The 19,747-nt window shown below is 40.2% G+C and overlaps 1 protein-coding gene across 1 annotated transcript in view; it reads right to left on the minus strand.

Annotated features, from left to right (window-relative positions):
* draxin (dorsal inhibitory axon guidance protein) overlaps window positions 1-19,747 on the minus strand; it is a 44,160-nt gene that overhangs the window by 1,100 nt on the left and 23,313 nt on the right. The window contains exons 2-6 of the mRNA XM_036560197.1: window positions 14,327-14,765; window positions 11,571-11,770; window positions 1,914-2,034; window positions 1,086-1,175; window positions 623-712 (exon numbers count right to left, since the gene is read on the minus strand). Coding sequence (XP_036416090.1) covers window positions 623-712; window positions 1,086-1,175; window positions 1,914-2,034; window positions 11,571-11,770; window positions 14,327-14,747 — 922 coding nt within the window. The 5' untranslated portion in view covers window positions 14,748-14,765. The remainder of the gene's footprint in view (window positions 1-622; window positions 713-1,085; window positions 1,176-1,913; window positions 2,035-11,570; window positions 11,771-14,326; window positions 14,766-19,747) is intronic.

Raw genomic sequence — 19,747 nt, forward strand, 5'->3', positions numbered from 1 at the left:
TTGTGAACAATTAAATTCATACTTTTTCTCTTACCCCAAATAAAATCAAGCCAGGACAAGTTTTGTGTCTAAAATTTGCTTCTTTAGATTTAATATAATATAGCCAAAAGTAATGAAAGCAGGCCTGAATCGTCAAACACTCGCTTTAAACTGTGTCGAGATGTTAAGCCTATGGAACCGAGCGTCTCAACGGCAATCCATTCTAAGACACTGCCGAGAGTCCTTTTAACTCATTTGACTCATAAACTTATATCTCTTCTGCTACCAGAAGAGTTGCAGTGCCTGTATGTCCAGTATGTCTTGGCCGATCAACCAAATTTAGGGTCAGTTTTTTATTGTTTGATTTTTACCAAAATATTCAGCATCATTTGAACACAATACGACAGATTACCACCAAACGCAGCTAAAAACACTAAGAACCTAACAAGTTCTCTGTTCCTGGACAATGAAATGGCAATTTCTACAGTTCTTTATCTCTCAGCATTGAAGGAAACGAGTGTAACTGCCCACTTGTCTTCAATTAGAATAAATGAGAGCTGTTTGAAGGCGCTATAATCACAGAAGCCATTTCAGCTGTTGGTTTTTTTGCACTGGAGATGTAAACAGGAAGTGGTCCACCCACCCTCTTCACACATGCAGTCATCGTAGCACTTGTTGTTCAGGCCGCGGTTGTGGAGTTTGCATTCGTGCTGTCTGAGGTCGCAGCAGGACCCTGGTGGAGGAATATATAAGCATCATTATATAGTACTTTGCAAAAGTCAGAGACCATCATCTACTAATTTCCAGTCAAAATGGCTATTAAGTACAAATCATTCATTTTTAGTGTCAGAAAAAAAGCAGGACAGAAAACGACACAGACGCCTCAAAACCTGAATATATTATCAATTTATTTATTTTCGGGAGTCTTTTCAGGTTTTCAAAGAAAAAAATTCGACACTTGGGAGAACCCAAGCACTTTATTTTAATTCTTTATTTATGTAATAAAAACTCACAGAGTTAAAATCTATTTCAGTTGTACAATGACAAAATTGTCCTGTCCTGTCCTGTCCTGTCCTGTTCACTGACCAGTTTGTGGAGATACTGACCGGGGAGACAGTCAAGGTGATGGTCACATGGTTCAATGATGTCAGCATCAGTCGTGTTGCCGTTGCTCATATTCTTGCTGCGTCGCTTGTCTTTGCACAAAACAATAAACAAACAAATTAAACACTAGTGTTCAACATTTTGAAATCATCGTCAATGTTCTCAATAATATGAAACCAATTTGATTGCAGAAGCATGTGTAATACGACTAATATGCGACTACTCTACAAATTCACAGATTTCAAATAATTAGCTAAGAAAAAAGTTAAAATAAATAACTTTGGATGTGTTTAGAATAATAAACAGAGCTGAACAGAATAACAGAATTATTATAAATAAATACACAAAATGTCACAAAATTAAAAATGTGCTGATCAAAGCTTGAGGCAATTAACTTAGTATTGTAAACAGATAATTACAGTATATTATTTATTATTTATTGTATTATAACTTCTTGCTCTTCCCAAAATACTTACATAAAACATCTAAACAAACCTTTTGTCTAGTTTATAATATTGAAAGTGCAGTCCATGTTCTATTATTACAACAAATATTAACATGACAAGCAATTTTCAAGCAATTTGTACTTCACAAAAATTAAACAGTGTTGTTTGAGACTGTAAAACGGCTCTCTGTTAGATTCCTATTACAGCTTTAGCCTCATCTTTGCTCTCAGAAATCAATAATGGATATTATAAAAGATGAATGCGCGTCTCATTTTGCCCCTTTGAGTTCTGAAATTGCTTGTAATAATGAATTATTTATATTGATCTCTCTTATGGAAGGACTTGATGCAGGAGGGTGGATAAGTATCTGTGCCAGCGCTGTACCTTTTTTCTTACTGGATGGCCAGTTGTCCACAGGCTTCATGTCTTCATAGTCTGTCCAGTCGAAAAGAGCCATGTCCAAAGTAGGCAGCACCTCACCTTGAGCTTTTCCTCGACCTGCCCTCTATGCACACACACACACACACATACACACACACACACGCACAAATGTATAGGGTCACACTTTATTTTGATGGTGTGCTCTACACTGAGTTGCCATGTCACAGTGCAAACGTTTGAAGCTAAGACACAAGTTTGAAAAGTGAACATATCCTCTACAGTAAACACACTTAAATATGACTTTTCTATTTTACATTTTGCACTTTTGCACCTTTTTGTCCTTCTTACTGTGTTTTGGGGGTTTATTTTATTTTTATGTGTATTAAGATTAGAAGTGATTCACACATTGATGGATTTGCTGATGTGTCTGATTATGTTTCTCACGCTAAACTCGGTTTTTAACGTCAGGTGCAGACTGAATACTTTCCTGCTGGTCCGGACGGCTAATTAGCACGATCAGTTATTAAAGTAATAAAAGCTACCGAGAGCAGATCCGAGCAGCCTGGATTAATCTGTGTCTGAGGATTATAACTGAACAGATTTGGTGAAAATCAGTTGAGTAGTAAGGAAGTTGAGGCTGATTTAATCCTGAGACTCTTCGTCTCTCAATACAAGTGAATCTGTTCACAAGCGGATCTTGACCTCTCCATCATGGCGGATGTGCAGACGCATCACCTCAGATAGAGAACAACAGAGAACACAGCATCTAGATATGGATATCTATGGTGCCACCAGTCAAATGACATGTAGAGGATATGTTTGCTTATTTTCAATTAGAAAATCAACAAAACATGTCATTTGACCTGTGGCACCCAAACCTTCACATGCTACTGTATAAGGTAGGTCTTTCTGGTCACATACAGATGTACCTAATAGACATTATGAGAAAAGGATTTAGGTTTAGGACTACCAAGGTCTTAACTGTATATATGTAGAGTTCTTAAGATGATGAAATTTGAGGGCTGATATTTATTGTAGCATATCTATTGAATAAAAACATCTAGTGAGCAGCTTTTATTTTCCCAGTGTGATCAACAACACACTCTTGTAAATCCGATCAGAAAGTGTGCAGGAGTCACTGCCTTTAGGGCCTCACCACCTCCCTAGCCAGGCTGAGCTGCTATTGATATTTGCGTTCCACCAGAGGGGCTGTGTATGTCTGCTTTCTCGTAATAGTTCCCACGCTCACACACCTTCTGTGGAGCCTAGTCTGAAGCTCATACGTGACAGAGAAACAGAGATACTGAAAGACACTCACTGCTGTTTCTAAAGTCATGTATGTGTGCATATTTAGAGGACGTCAGTGCCTTTGCCAGGGGGATGAAGCTGGTGCAGAACATGAAGGACAGAAGGAGGAGAGGACACTTGTTCCCAAGGAGAAAAATACCCAAGCTTCAGAGCCAGAGAGGCAGGGAGGAGTGTAGGACTGAAGGGGTGTATATATATCTATCTATATATATATATATATAGAGAGAGAGAGAGAGAGAGAGTATAATAGTGTAAGACTGTGCGATGCGAGGCTCTCCTTATATCTTCAGCAACACTAAGCACTGCTAGGAAGAAGGGCCAGAGTCCCTGATCTGAAACTATTAGACAAGGCTGTGTGATCCTAAGGTGATGCCAAAAGTTTCAATAGTGTCGAGGGTACTGTGACCGAGTGCAGCATGACCATGGAAATGGGTGTAGAGTAACAATGGAAATAGCTGTAATTTAACCATGGAAATGAGTGTAGCACTGTAGCATACACATGGAAAAGGGTGTAGTAGTGTGGCCTAACCATGGAAATGTGTTTTGTGTCACCATAGAAAAAAAACATGGTGGCTGTAATGTCACCATGGAAATGAGTGTTGCAACACAGCAGTGGTGTGTAGCCCACTTTTGCTAATGTGTGTAGTGTAACCATGGAAATGAGTGTAGCACGACCATGGAAATGGGTGTAGAGTAACAATGGAAATAGCTCTAGTGTAACCATGGAAATGAGTGTAGCATGACCACGGAAATGGGTGTAGAGTAACAATGGAAATAGCTGTAGTGTAACCATGAAAATGAGTATGTTGTAACCATGGAAATAGCTGTAGTGTAACGATGAAAATGAGTATGTTGTAACCATGGAAATAGCTGTAGTGTAACCATGGAAATGAGTATGCTGTAACCATGGAAATAGCTGTAGTGTAACCATGGAAATGAGTGTAGCATGACCACGGAAATGGGTGTAGAGTAACAATGGAAATAGCTGTAGTGTAACCATGGAAATGAGTATGCTGTAACCATGGAAATAGCTGTAGTGTAACCATGGAAATGAGTATGCTGTAACCATGGAAATAGCTGTAGTGTAACCATGGAAATGAGTGTAGCATGACCACGGAAATGGGTGTAGAGTAACAATGGAAATAGCTGTAGTGTAACCATGGAAATGAGTATGCTGTAACCATGGAAATAGCTGTAGTGTAACCATGGAAATGAGTGTAGCATGACCACGGAAATGGGTGTAGAGTAACACTGGAAATAGCTCTAGTGTAACCATGGAAATGACAATTATCTGGCTGAGTTTGGCTGAATGCTTAAATAATTCATATGTTCATATATGAATTAAAATAACAGTGTATAATGGTATCAGTGACACAGTTCTACTTCAGATAGATCTTCATCTATTAGCCCATGTTGTAGTTCTTTTTCTGTCATTATGACAACTATGACATCAGGGGGTAAGAGTACAAGTAAACCTGCTCAACCTCACTATTTCCCCTCTAGTTCTGAAGGTGGTACGGGCTCAAAACTGGACTTTCAAAACTACACCTACACTGTGAGAACCAATGGCACTGTACAGGCACACTGAGGTATGAGCAATGTAAGTGTATCCTCTAAGGTACAGCAATGGTCTTAAGGTCCAATTGTGTACTTTAAATGAGTTTGCAGGCCTGTTACAGACACTCTCCCAGGGGAAAGAGGCATATTTACACCTCTTCATACGAATGTGCTAAAACAAAATAAGAAGTCAGGTTGTATGGAGTCAGTGTCCCTTAAAAATAGCTATAATTGAATATGGTACAAATATGTTCCCTAACTAAACGTATTGAAGACACAGCCTTAAGGCCACCACCTCAGCGACAGCCTAGTACCTTTTTTTCTGAGAGTATATGGGTGGTGCTCCTGCTTTGGTTTTAGTGGTGCACCCAAAACCACATAGACTATCATCATCATCTTCCCTTCAAATGGTAGCCACACATCAGCTCCAGCCCCAATTCTAGCATCAAATTCTAACCTGTTTATGGACCATTCAAGAACTTATTACCCAGCCTGTTCTCATATTTATCTATGATATTTATTCATCCTGCTTCAGTTGAACACAATCGGTAATCTATCAGAGCTTTGCTGGCAGTTTTTTAAAAGATTTCTACCACTAAGATCTCAGAGATCCTTACTTCGTTTGAAGAATCCCCTGTAAAAATCACCTGGACTTCTGTGATAAGTTTGTTTTTCTGGAATAACGGGAAGTGTTATATAAATAAATTGAACTTATGTATGTGTATGTGTTAGGTCTGCTACCCAAGCCCAGTTAGGCTGGACAAATACTGGGTTTTGGGGGGGATTTTTTATGTACAACATCAACCTCCAGTGGGGATTGGGTTTGCTTGCTAATGTGACTTTTCATGTAATAGATTTGCTTTTATTTAAATCAATTTTTTTATCCTAATCTAACTTTTTTAACTATCCTACTTTAATTTCTAATTAGATTTTTAATTTAACCATTTTCTGTTTTAAATGTATTGTTTTAATCATTATGTTTTTAATTTCTAGTCTCATTTACTTTACTTTTATTTGAACAACTCTGTATTTTCTCATTTGTAAAGCACTTTAAATGACAGCAGTGCTTTATAAATAAACTTGTCTTGACTATCTGCCTACACCGATCAGGCATAACAGTATGACCACCTCCTTGTTTCTACGCTCATTGTCCATTTTATCAGCTCCACTTACTATATAGGTGCACTTTGTAGTTCACTCCACTCGGACCAGCACAACACACACTGACACACCACCACCACGTCAGTGTTACTGCAGTGCTGAGAATGATCCACCACCCAAATAGTACCTGCTCTGTGAGGGTCCATGGGGGTCCTGACCACTGAAGAACAGGGTAAAAGGGGGCTAACAAAGTATCAGAGAAACAGATGGACTACAGTCTGTAACTGTAGAACTACAAAGTGCACCTATATAGTAAGTGGAGCTGATAAAATGGACAATGAGCGTAGAAACAAGGAGGTGGTCATAATGTTAGGCCTGATCGGTGTCTATCTAATGGTCTCGCCAACCACGGAAAAAAATAAACAAAAGAGCTTGTCATGTTAGTTCGGGTTGAGCCGGGTTCACATTTCAGTTTTAACAGTTCCAGTCAGGCTTGGTTGGGCAGGGTCTCAAAGTTGCTGGTATGAGTCAGTCTGAGGCCTCGATTTCATGCCTGTGTAGACCAGTAATGAGACAGTCTGAGTCTGAAAAACAACCGATGGTGTCTATGTGTGTTTAAAATGGAGGCAATTATGGGGCAATTATTGTACGCTGTGGACTACATTTAAACATCTGAGCCTGAAATATACATTTACACGGCCGACATTTACACAACCCCAGCCCAGCAGGCGACACTGCCTTCCAATATAAAACATAATTAGTTCACAGTTATCACAGCATCTCCAGATGCTGCTGGAAATGAATACATAGCTGTGATTGTAAAACATCAGACTCATCAGACGTGCCTTTACAGTACAATTGCCAATTTGTGTTCAAGCTAACTCCCATCAAGACCTTGTGTCCCTAAGAAATGTTCAGATAATGGAACAAACAAATGAGCTCCTACTGCGGCAGAAATATCCATTACCACGTCCTCCAACTCTCCAGCTCCGCTCGGCACAGAAGCATTCGTCAAAACCTCTGACAGTCCAGCCCAGTTAGATTAATTACAAAGGAACTGTGGTTCTGTGGCCTCTTAATCTAAGCCTTGCCGCTGATCGAAGCTTAATTAAGAGAGCCCGAGGTGAATCGAGTCATTGAGCTCAAATCTATACGAGCATATCAGCCCGAGCAGGGATTCGTCTTTGACCGTTTTAACTTTCAGGTGGGCCTGTATACAGAATACAAAACAGGCTGACCACTTGGCCACAGTGTTTTTAACTGATTTTAACCGCTACTGATACACAAACACACAGTTAGGTCCATAAAAAATTGGTTTGGACATTGACAGCAGCACATTGGAGTCTAAAGAAAATGCTCGAAGTGCAGCTTTAATTTGAGGGTATTTACATCCAAATTGAACGAACAGTGTAGGAATCACAACTGCTTTCATACAAAGTACGACATTTTTAGTTTTCAAAAGTCATCAGACAAACAAAATAATCATAAATGAAATTGATATTTTTAACACTTGAATGCAAATCTTTGCAGTCAATGACTGTCTAAAGTCTGGAACCCACAGACATCAGTTTTACCTTAAGTAGGCAAAAATCTGTGCACAATTGGACTGAGGTCAGGTGACTGACTTGGCCACTGCAGAACATTCTACTTTAAAAAAAAAGTCTTGTGTTGCTTTTGCAGTGATAATAATGCTGTATCCATTTCAAAATGTCAGCAGTCACATCATCCACAAATACAAAGGAATCAGTTGCACTGGCATTATAAAACGGATAGTGCATCACTTATCGAGTGTGGATGAGTCTGAACCCCAAATGACTGTTTCTTAGCTGTATTTTGCTCTGTTGAGCTGCAGGATCCAGTATTTAAACTCCTACATAGTGCACTATGTAGGGAGCAGGGAGCCATTTGAGATTCAGCCCCAGCGTGAGAAGAGGTGCGCCGCTGGATTGGTGCTAAATAAGATTGGTGATAATTTAGTGCCCAGAAAGTCCTTATAAAGCAAGTTTTTGCATTAAACAGTGCTGTGATATCATATGTTCATTGTTATACGACAAAAAGTTCAAAAAATGTAAAAAATATCGTCTCTGACTTTACCTCTACAAGGTGGACTGATAAGGTAGGAGTGTCTAATAGAGTGGACAGTGAGTGGACACAGTGTTTAAAAACTCCAGCAGCACTGCTGTGTCTGATCCACTCAGACCAGCACAACACACACTAACACACCACCACCACGTCAGTGTTACTGTAGTGCTAAGAATGATCCACCACCCAAATAGTACCTGCTCTGGGAGGGTCCACAGGGGTCCTGACCACTGAAGAACAGGGTAAAAGGGGGCTAACAAAGTATCAGAGAAACAGATGGACTACAGTCTGTAACTGTAGAACTACAAAGTGCACCTATATAGTAAGTGGAGCTGATAAAATGGACAATGAGCGCAGAAACAAGGAGGTGGTCATAATGTTATGCCTGATTGATCGGTGTGTATATATATACACATATATATATATATATATATATATATATATATATATATATATGCTACCAACTATCTGCAGTAACAACACTCCACATCACTTCAGTGTGAATAAGCAGAGCTAGACTACTGTAGACTGAACTGGCGGTCTCTGCAAATATGTTCATGCTTGTGACATCATGATGAATGGGCTGTCTCTACAGTGTAGTTACTATATGTAGATTGTATGGACGTTATAAAACTGTACATACAGCACTTTGTACTCTTAATTAAAACAACATTCTGTTGTCCATTATATGGGCTAGTGATTGCCTGTATAGGGACAGGGGGTGCATGTTTGAGCCAAAGGGTGAGGAAGAGAGCGAGAACAGATGGTTATGAGGAGGAATAAGGAGGAGGATGGGTATGCAACACCTCTCTCTCCATGTCGGTGCTGTTAAGCTCTTCCCCCCCTGCCTCCTTTCCAGCATGCACTGGGGAAGCTGGGTAATATGGCTTGTGTGATGAAAAGAGGGACATGATCCCAGCCCAGGCAGCGTACAGTAATAAATTAACAGAGGCGGAGCGGCACAGCTAAATAAATCTGCCCAGCCAAGTCCCTTAGCACCAGGATCTGTGTTTAGGAACGTTCTTTAGTGTTTAGAAGTTTTATATTTTTAAAAAACAATGAAATTTCTCAGTTTCATTTGATATGTTGTCTTTGTACTATTTTCAATGACATATTGGGTTTAAATGATTTCAATATCATTGCATTTTGTTTTTATTTACATTTTGCACAGCATCCCAACTTTTTTAGAAATGGGGTTGTATTTAATACATGATTCCAAACTTCTGACTGTATACTTCAGCTACAGTCAGGTCCATAAGTATTTGGGGTTTAACAAAAATATTGCGTTAACCGTTTAGGAATTATAGCCATTTTTCACATGGCCCCTCCACTTTCACAGGCAAGTAATTGGACATGAGCTGTTTCATGGCCAGCTGTGACCTGTTCCCTCATTATTTCATGACAAATTAAGGAGATAAAAGGTCTTGAGTTGATTCCAAGTGAACGTGCTTTTGAAAACTGTTCATGGGATCTGTCAATATGTGGTCCAAAGAGGTGTAGATGCAGGTGAAGGGGGGCTTCCTTAACGGAGAAACTATAGGAGCGGCCAAATCAACAATCCGGTACGTGTTTAATCAGTGGGAACGCACTGGTGAGCTCAGCAACACTAAAAGACCTGGAAGACCACAGAAGACAACTAAAGTGGATGATTGCAGAATTATTTCCGTGGTAAACAAAAAACACTTCACATTTAGTTAAGCCAAGGAGGTTGGCAATCAAGAGACACCTTCATGAATGTAAATAGAGGGGTTAACCTTAAAATGCAAACCACTGCTAAGACTCAAGAATAGAAAGGCCAGTTTAGACTTCTAAAAACCCTGCCCAGTTCTGGAACAAGATTCTTTGGACAGATGAAACCAAGACCAGCTTGTACCAGAATGATGGGTATGGAGAAGGACAGTAAAGGCTCGTGATCCGAAGAATAACACATCATCTGTCAAGCATGGTGGAGGTAGTGTTATGGCGTGTGCATGTATGTCTGCCAGTGGAACTGGGTCACTGGTGTTTATTGATGATGTGCCTGCAGACAGAAATAGCAGGATACATTGTGAAGTGTACAGAGCTATACTTTCTGCTCAGAGTCAGTCAAATGCTGCAAAACTGATAGGACAGCACTTCACAGTACAGATGGATAATAACCCAAAACATACCGCAAAAGCACAAACAAGCAGCAGCTGAAGGCCTTGCAAAGCATCTAAAGGGAGGAAACTCAGCAACTGGAGACGTCTATGGGTTCCAGACTTCAAGCAATCATGGACTGAAAATGTTTCGCATCCAAGTAATAAAAATAATCATTGTATTTATAATTGTTAGTTTGTCCAATTACTTTTGTGCCTGTGAAAATGGAGGGGCTATGTAAAAAATGGCTGTAATTCCTACGCAGTTATTGCAATATTTGATTAAAGCTAAAGTTTACACTTCAGTCACGACTGCTTAACAGGGTATATTTTGGTTTGTCCATTTGAATTTACAGGACCAAATCGTAAGGGAAATTATTCAGTAACTGCATGAAATAAATGTACATTTTTATTTTATTTATTCATTTATTTTTTGTAAAAGATCCCAGAAAATGTGTTTTACTCATATTGCTATATGCTTACAATTTACTGCTGAAAGCCAAAAATCTTAGACGCTCTTTGTATTATTTTATTAAAATAATGTTTACAGAGCAGATCACTGAAGAAACGCCATCTGTTTATAGTTTATAGCCCAGATTTGTGGAAAAATGGGTCGACTTTCAGTAGAAAAAAAAAAGTTTAGTTCAGCTTCTTTTATTATAAAGGTTTAAAATGACATCACCCATCTATTTGACTGGAAAGAAGACAGTTACAGCTCTCATACGACCCCCACCTTTAGAATGTAGCTTATGAAATATGAAAGTTATGAAGAATAATGACAAAGTGCGTTTTGGAACCACTGGTGGTGTCAAGGAGTTGAAAAGGTTCATTTCAAATCCACCGTGGTGATGTACAGAGGCAAAAATTGTGTAACTGTCCAAATACTTATGGACCTGACTGTATATTTTGCCACTAAAGTCATGACCTTTAAACAGTCCTTTATATGAGTCTATAAAGACCTTCTCTTCAAAAGATTCTTCAAGTGCAATGAGGTGGCTGGTATTTATTTCAACAGTATCATAAAAAAAAAAATCAATATTCTATTTACGACAGTTGAAAGTAAGGAGATATCATGCAGTTGTATCCTGTCAAACGCTTTGCATAGTAAAATATTGTCAGATTATAATAGGAATGGGGATGATAAAGAAAGCAGTCTCTCCAAACAGCAGCGATACTTTGTGAAGTCATTCTACGAATCGTTTAGAGACAAAGGAGTGAAAGAAAACTAAACCTCTTACAGCAAACAACTCAAACCAGGCAAATTACCTATTTTCCTTATTCTCTCTTCTGCAACACATTCACCATCTTCTCCGACTCTCTGTTCGGCAAATAATGCCACCATTCAGAAGCACACGTCATGCGGAAACCCAGGCCTCAGCAGAGCGTCAGTGAATGGGGATAAATCCCTCCAGAAGAACAACGTGCTATTGAACTGCACACTTTCAGAAGCACAATGGAGCTTCGTATTCAAGGACACGTCCGGCCGAGTGGTTACCTGGGGTTTGGTGGAGGCCGGGGGTAGAGTTGGGGGATGCTCACTCATCGCCGTGGCAACCGGGATGCGGGAAGCGGGGGAGGGGGCCTCGGAGGCCACAGACGCGTCGCGATTGGGCGAGAGCGTGTAGGGGCCGTCGTCCAGAGCATCGAAGTCCTTCATCAAAGACCCTAATTCCGCGTTAGGGTCAGGGAAGAACCCTGAGGGAGCGAGAGAGGAAGAAAGAGACGTCGTTTAATTTGTTGCTGTCATAACAAAACCTTGTTCAGCTGCACTTTAGAGACGATGTCATGAAGAATGGACCAAAAGAAACGGTCCGAAACGACTTAACGTAAAAGTTAAGAACACAACACCTGATGTACTTTTGAGTTAGGAGTGTTTTTTTCCTATAATTTCCTTTTTGGAGATTTGATAGAACGTATTTATTCTTTACACACAGCATCAAACTCAGGAAACTGCAAATTTCGTTTTACTTATGATAATAAAAGCGTTTATTCATTCATTCAGGGCGAGCAGTTAGAATAAACGTTGTTGATGCTGTTGTTGGGAACACTGCACACATGATTGGACTCCATAAATCAATTAATTAGACCTGTGAAGTGGACATGGCATTAATGGCTCATCTGACCTAGAAATGCCTCACACCTTTTGTCCTTCCACCCTTAGGACCTGCAGCTTGACCAAACATGCCAAAAATAAACTGAAGGTTGCAGATACCAATTAACATCACTAAAAAAGGGTTAATTGTTTTTAGCAACTAGAAATGTTCAAATCAGGTTTTTTGATCTCAATATGAGGCTTTTAGTATTGAGTATCTGTCAATACTGATCTCATATTTGTATTTCTGAAGATAATACAGCTGCCCAATGGGCACTTCAGGCACATTAAATTTAGTAAAACCAACCTAGTTTAGGACACATGTTGCTGTTGTGACAAAATCTCAATTTTTTTTTTTTTTAATGCAATTGGAAAACGCCAGCTGATCTTTTCACTGTGCAAAAATGATGAATAGAGCAACAGAAATGGTCATTCTATTAACTTGCATTTAACCCTCTATTGCATGAATTATTACTTAGACATGATAAAAATGTTTTGATGTGTTTTTGTAATTTAAAGTTGCTAAAATAATGGAAATATTTGAAAAAATAATATGCATATTTCTTTAGGGGGGGTAGTTGGTAAATTGTTGCCATATGGCAACAATGTGCAATCGTGGAAAGCACCACAGAATCTAAAAAAAAAAATAATAAAGCACCATAAAATCCATTTTTTCTCTAAAAACATCTTTTTATTGAAAAGAAGACTAAACAAATCTAACTTATACTATGAAATGTACGACCCAATATTTCCAAATATTGGAAATGAATACAATTTCAGTTGGTATTTGGAATGTATAGTAATATTAACACCAGATTTCCTGGTCATGTGATGTCCTAAAGTATTTGTCATTTCAAAGTAAAAGACCCTTTTTCCACAATTAAATAGCAAAACAGAGATTTTTTTTAAATGCCTTTTGGTAAAATTTAAATAAGGTAATTGTTGCCATATGGCAACACCATGCAAGAGAGGGTTAAATTCAAAAATGCCTTTTCTTCCTGTAAAGTTGCCACTTTGAAGAAGGTTTTTGTCTGGCAGCAACGATATACCAGCCTGCTCATTTTTAGTGCTACAGTAAAATCACTTATTTTTAGAATGAGACTGATATGTGTTGTTTTTGGACTGATTTTTGACATGACCTTCGCTATTAGTTGGGTATTTTGTGATAAACCACTTTCCATCAACGAACCATCAGTTCATTGTTCATTGCTACGTTTGTATAAGCTGCTCTAATGTGTGAAGTACTCATTTTCTTTATTTGAACGTGTTTTTACTGTTATCACTCTCATGTTATGTCATTTTATGTGCGCCTAGTTTAAAGAGGAATTTTTCAAAATGACTGCATATTCCAATTATTGAAATATACACAAAGTTATTCAGGCTGTTTTGATGCGAAATGATGCATTGAAGCACAACTTAGCGACCTGGATGTCTTTACAGTGGTGGTGACAGGAACCAGGGGTCGCAGAGTCAACAACGCAAATATAGACATTTTATTTACTATCTAAACCTGTCAGTGATCTTACATGTTTTCAGAGTTTTTACATGTAACGTTTGGAACTTCTTTGCTTCACAGCATCATGCATGTAATTCTCTGCCAAGAATGGATTTTAAAAAATATATTTTAAGCCCAAAAGCTGATCTCAAACAACACAACATAATGTCTCAAACCTCAGGCAGCATATTCACCACCATGTCATGTGATGACTTTATGTAAGGCAGCTTTTAGAGGCATTAAACTCTTCGGATGTCGGGTTCTCATCACCACCACTGTGAATAATTTTAATGGTAAGTTTCTCAAGAATATAACATTTAAGCAGTAGAACACTCGAGGAGCGTGTTATCGCGAAATAACATCACGGCCGTAGATCATCACAGCCGTGATGAATGGCTCTGTTGCCATTACAAACATTTAATTTTCCCATTTAACCGTATTTTGACGAATGCAGCTCGCACACTATGGACATTTAAACTGCCTTCTAGTGTCAGAAAATGTGCCTCCCTACAGCAGATCATGGATCATGTTTGTGTACATCGCCTTATAAATACATAAACAGAGTGCAGTGTGGTAAAATAGCCTTAAGAAAGGACCAGAATTTGTTTGTCCTTTCTTTAAATCGACATCTCAATCAATATTGGAGGTTAATCCATTCAGCCACCTTTCCCTCGGGTCTTGTCCCTGCGGCCGTGTCTCCGGTGATCAGGCTGGTGTCCGTGTCTTCTGCCTTTACGCGTGAACTCTCCTCCTGGAGGGTGATTGTCCCTCATGTGAGAGTGACCTCTGACTCCACCGTGACCTCTCTCCCGCTCCCCAGGTCCCATCTCCAACCTGACGGGGCTCAAGCCCTCCAGGCCCGGCCCGTCGTCCGGCTGCAGAGGCCTATGGGACAGCGCCCCCTGCCTCCTCCGGTGGCCTCCATGTGGCAGCGCAGCCTCACGGTCCTGCAGGACGTTTCTGTTGGCAGTAGAAGCCTGCCTCAGGCCCCGCTTGGTGTTCACCGGCAGGCTCTCGCTGCTTTGTGAGGGAGGGGTGAGGGTGGCAAGGAGGAGGGCAAAGGGTAAGCACCAGCTGGACTTCATTTTCACTTACAGCACCTCCTGTTGGTCAGAGAAAAACAGGGATGGGTCAGTAAATTGCCATCAGTCTGCTTGTAACAGCGCTGCATGAACAACAAACTGCAATCGAAATCTCTGGAGATCTAAACTATCCAAAATGACACTATGTCAGGAATATTACTCTCAGAAGGGGGGATAGGATTATATAACGGAGGGAACGCAGTGATCCACACTCATGTCTGTGTGATGTTTGTGTAGATATGGTCGTGTGGTTGGTGAAGCACAGAGAACCTGTTGATGTGATTGTTTCTCCTCTGGTTTTATATTAAGCTTATTTCATTTAATAGTCTATTCAGGGGGTCTTAACTTTATGTAGTAGTTATTTATTTACAGTGATGGTTAAAGCTTTGTAGTGGTAAATTATAGCATTCCTTAATCTGTGTAGATATTCATAATAGATTAACTTTAACCTTCTTACATGAAGATAAGGTTGGCTTCTTATTTGCCAGCTTCTTGTTTGAATTTTCCCATTCCACCTTAAATGGTGCAGCTTCAGGCACCAGAAAATAACTGCTGCTCCATTTAAGGTGGAGCGGGAAAACTCAAACAAGAAGCTGCGAATAGGAAGCCAACTTCAGCTTTGTCCTTCTTACTGTGTTTTGGGGGTTTATTTTATTTTTATGTGTATTAAGATTAGAAGTGATTCACTCATTGATGGATTTGCTGATGTGTCTGATTGTGTTTCTCACGCTAAACTCGGTTTTTAACGTCAGGCGCAGACTGAATACTTTCCTGCTGGTCCGGACGGCTAATTATCACGATCAGTTATTAAAGTAATAAAAGCTACCGAGAGCAGATCTGTGCAGCCTGGATTAATCTGTGTCTGATCTATGTCCAGATTTGGTGAAAATCGGTTGAGTAATAAGGAAGTTGTGGCTGATTTAATCCTGAGACTCTTCGTCTCTCAGTACAAGTGAATTTGTTCACAAGCGGATCTTGACCTCTCCAACATGGCGGACGCGCAGACGTATCACCTCAGATAGAGAACAACAGACAACGCGGCATCTTGATTTGTATATCTATAGTACTAACAGGCAGAGGTGTGGACTGGAGCCATATGACATGTACTCAAGTCTGACTCGAGTCACAAATTTGATGACTCGAGAAAATTGAGAAAGACGATTTAACTTTGACTTCATCACAAGTGACTCAGACTCTGACTTCAGCTTTTTGACTCAGAAAGACTCAAGATCCAAAGTGGAAGAAGCGTGGAGAGTCTGACTACAGATGGGACTCAACACAGTCGCTGACTCCTCCTGTGAAAAGATTTGTTTCCTGACGAATACAAGACAGAATACAAGTGAAGCTCTTAGAGTTTCGCCTCCATAAACTAGAATCAAGCAAAGCATCAACAGCATCAATGCCCCCTCGCTCAGCACTTAAACTCCAGTGTTACTAGAGAAACTCACCAGGCGAACTGACCGTTTTCTGTGCGCTGAAATACACACGGTAGGACAATACAGACTCTTTACAGCCCATTTTAAAAGAAAGTTTAAAGTTTAAAGTGGTATCCAGTACCAGAAATGGTATCAACGCATACTTAATCTGAGCAATTCACCACACAGTTCAGGTGATGCCTGTGAGGAACATGATAAACATTCTGGATATTATAACAGGGATTCGGTCTGATAGGGTTTGTCAAAGGCTTCAGCCAAGAGATAAATATACACATTCCTTTAGAAGCGCTGCTGCGATCCCTTCAAGTCCGCCCCACCAAAAAAATCCTGTACAAGCACAGCAGGATTCTTTCCTCAGGAGGGAAATCAAAGATGATGAGGGTCTCTCAACGCATCACACCATACAAATCAGTGACACGGGTCTGACTTTGAACATCAGGCATTCGCCAGTCTGCTCCTCAGTTGGTGCTGCCCTCCCTCACCCTGCCTTTTGTTCCCTAGAGTACATGAAAGCGATGCTCTTCACACTGTTCCCAAAAAGCAGGGTGTCTGAGAAATATCACAGAGACTAGGCCTTTATATGCGCCTTAAGACAGCCATGGAAAAGTAGGAACGAAGCAAAGTTCCAGTCACTTTCGGACACCGTGGTATTGTATCTGGCACAGTGACTCCCTCAGAGCAGCAGCGAAGAATATAACTGCTCACTTGCTGAAAAGCCCGCTGGGGTTGAAGGCAGGGAGGCACACGAAATGGGTGTTATTCAGAGAGCGACACCATTCTCCCCCCATTATTGCCTTTTAATTGGTATTGCAGAGCCGTCGTTCGCATTAGCCTCAGGTTATTCATAAGAGCCATTTTATTAAAGGCAAATTTAACGAGAAAAAGATTCCATTGACTCTGGTGGCACTAAGAGAAATTTGAAGTATGAGCGGTTGATGAGAGCGGTGTGTCACATTGCCCCATCGCACCTGGGAGGAGAAGGGAATATTAATGCGCCTCAGTCTTCGAATAAAAAAAAGTCCACTGCACAGTTTATTATACAGAGTTTAAAGGGAGGGTTTTGGTAAAAATCTATCAATAAACCTAAAAATCAATCAACAACAGCAAATGTAGATGTAGATGCACTGTTATCTATACTATTATCTATAGAAAAGAACAAAATACATAGCTAAAAATAGAAGGAGCAGCCATCTTGAAGCCTGAATTTATAGATATGTCTTGCACTGTTAGGAACCACATAGGCAAGTCTATTTGAGATTACTTAGCAAAATAATGTATGAGGTGAGATGAATTAGGCATGCAGTGTTTTCAGTGCTAGCGGTGTGAGGCGATCTTTGTAAAAAATTCCCTCTAACATTGCGCTGTTGTCGGGAGAAAACCTCATATCTCCAAAATGGTAACTTTACAGGAGAAGGAAAAAACATACTTTACTTCTAATGTAAGTCAATGGAACCAGACATTTTTCCAAGCCATTTTGGGACGTTTCTATTGGTCCATTCATCCTGAAAGTTTGACACAATGTAAAGGGCAACAGGCATTTTCAAATTATATAAAAACCTGAAAAACGACAAAAATGGAGATGGTTTTCTTCCGACAGCAGCGATAGGCTTCCTTTTATAATATTTAGGAATATTATAATGTATTATAATTATTATTCCTAAAAGACTTCCAGTAATATTTCTCTGGCATAAATTAAACTATTAAATTGAATTATTTCAACACAGGCAACTCTGAAGAAACATGCTCTAAAAACTAGGCTATGCTGCCTGGACACAGGCGATGTGATGTCACCTGTTGCTCTGCGTACGTTTAGCTGGTACACCGTAGCCATTAGGTCAGCTGTGTTTTGCCAGTTCAAGCCCAGTATGGGCGTGTGTCGTGCATTTTCTCAAATAAACAGCTTAATTTGGTTTACTGCAACTTCACCTCATTCATTCTTCAGCATTATCTTTACACTATGATGCTAGTGAAGTGAAAACAGTGATTGGTGGGGGAGTTAATGCGTTAACCCTTGTGTGGTGTTGGTGTGTTTGTTACTCAGTGGTCTGATGGACCCACCGCATTATTGTTTAAATCAATACAGTCATAACAATTTAGGTAAAAATACCAGATGTTTAAAATATCACAAGTGTCCAGCGTAGGGTTCTCCTTTAGCAGCTGTAGCCAGTCAGCAGTCTGTCCATGCTGTCCACCCTCACACACACACACACACACACACAAACACACACACACACACACTAACAGCAGGCCATGTAGGAGGAGAACAGAGTGAAGGACACAGCACCTCCACACTTTTACTCCCCGCAGGTTCACCCAACACCACATGTGTAATATAAATGTGTGGGGGGTGAACAGAGTGAAGACACTGAAAATGGGTTATTTTATATGTTCTTCACAGAAAATGAGCAAAGGACAAGAATCTGAGGCTGAAATAATAATAAATCACATCATTTTTTCTTTTGGTAAACTTTGAAAATGGGTCCCACAGACCCAACACCACACAAGGGTTAATAGAAAAAAGACTGGTTTTAGTAAATTATCCTACCTTCTATGTATAAAAGCGCCATGTGATTAATAGTTAATTACCATCCAACGAGCATCCACATAGTCTGATAAAATGAAAATAAAACCAAAATAGATAGCTGTTGTTTGGTATTAAGATCAGCAATGCCTGATTTAAATATCTCATTTTGTGTTTCTTCCATTTACACAGATCAGACATAACATCATGACCACCTCCTTGTTTCTACACTCATTGTCCATTTTATCAGCTCCACTTACTATATAGGTGCACTTTGTAGTTCTACAGTTACAGACTGTAGTCTTCAGTGGTCAGAACCCCCATGGACCCTCACAGAGTAGGTACTATTTGGGTGGTGGATCATTCTCAGCACTGCAGTAACACTGATGTGGTGGTGATGTGTTAGTGTGTGTTGCGCTGGTCTGAGTGGATCAGACACAGCAGTGCTGCTGGAGTTTTTAACCTCAGTGTCACTGCTGGACCGAGAAAAGTCCACCAACCAAAAATATCCAGCCAACAGCGTCCTGTGGGCAGCGTCCTGTGACCACTGATGAAGGATTAGAGGATGACCAACACAAACCGTGCAGCAGCAGATGAGCTATCGTCTCTGACTTTACATCTACAAGGTGGACTGACAAGGTAGGAGTGTCTAATAGAGTGGACAGTGAGTGGACACAGTGTTTAAAAACTCCAGCAGCAGTGCTGTATCTGATCCACTCGGACCACCACAACACACACTAACACACCACCACCACGTCAGTGTTACTGCAGTGCTGAGAATGATCCACCACCCCAATTAGTACCTGCTCTATGAGGGTCCATGGGGGTCCTGACCACTGAAGAACAGGGTAAAAGGGGGCTAACAAAGTATCAGAGAAACAGATGGACTACAGTCTGTAACCGTAGAACTACAAAGTGCACCTATATAGTAAGTGGAGCTGATAAAATGGACAATGAGTGTAGAAACAAGGAGGTGGTCATAACGTTACGCCTGATTGGTGTATGGTTAGCTTGTGAATGCTCCCTGAGCCAGTCATGCAGTGCAA

Source organism: Colossoma macropomum, unplaced genomic scaffold (assembly GCF_904425465.1).
Source record: "Colossoma macropomum unplaced genomic scaffold, Colossoma_macropomum, whole genome shotgun sequence".
Classification (NCBI taxonomy): domain Eukaryota; kingdom Metazoa; phylum Chordata; class Actinopteri; order Characiformes; family Serrasalmidae; genus Colossoma; species Colossoma macropomum.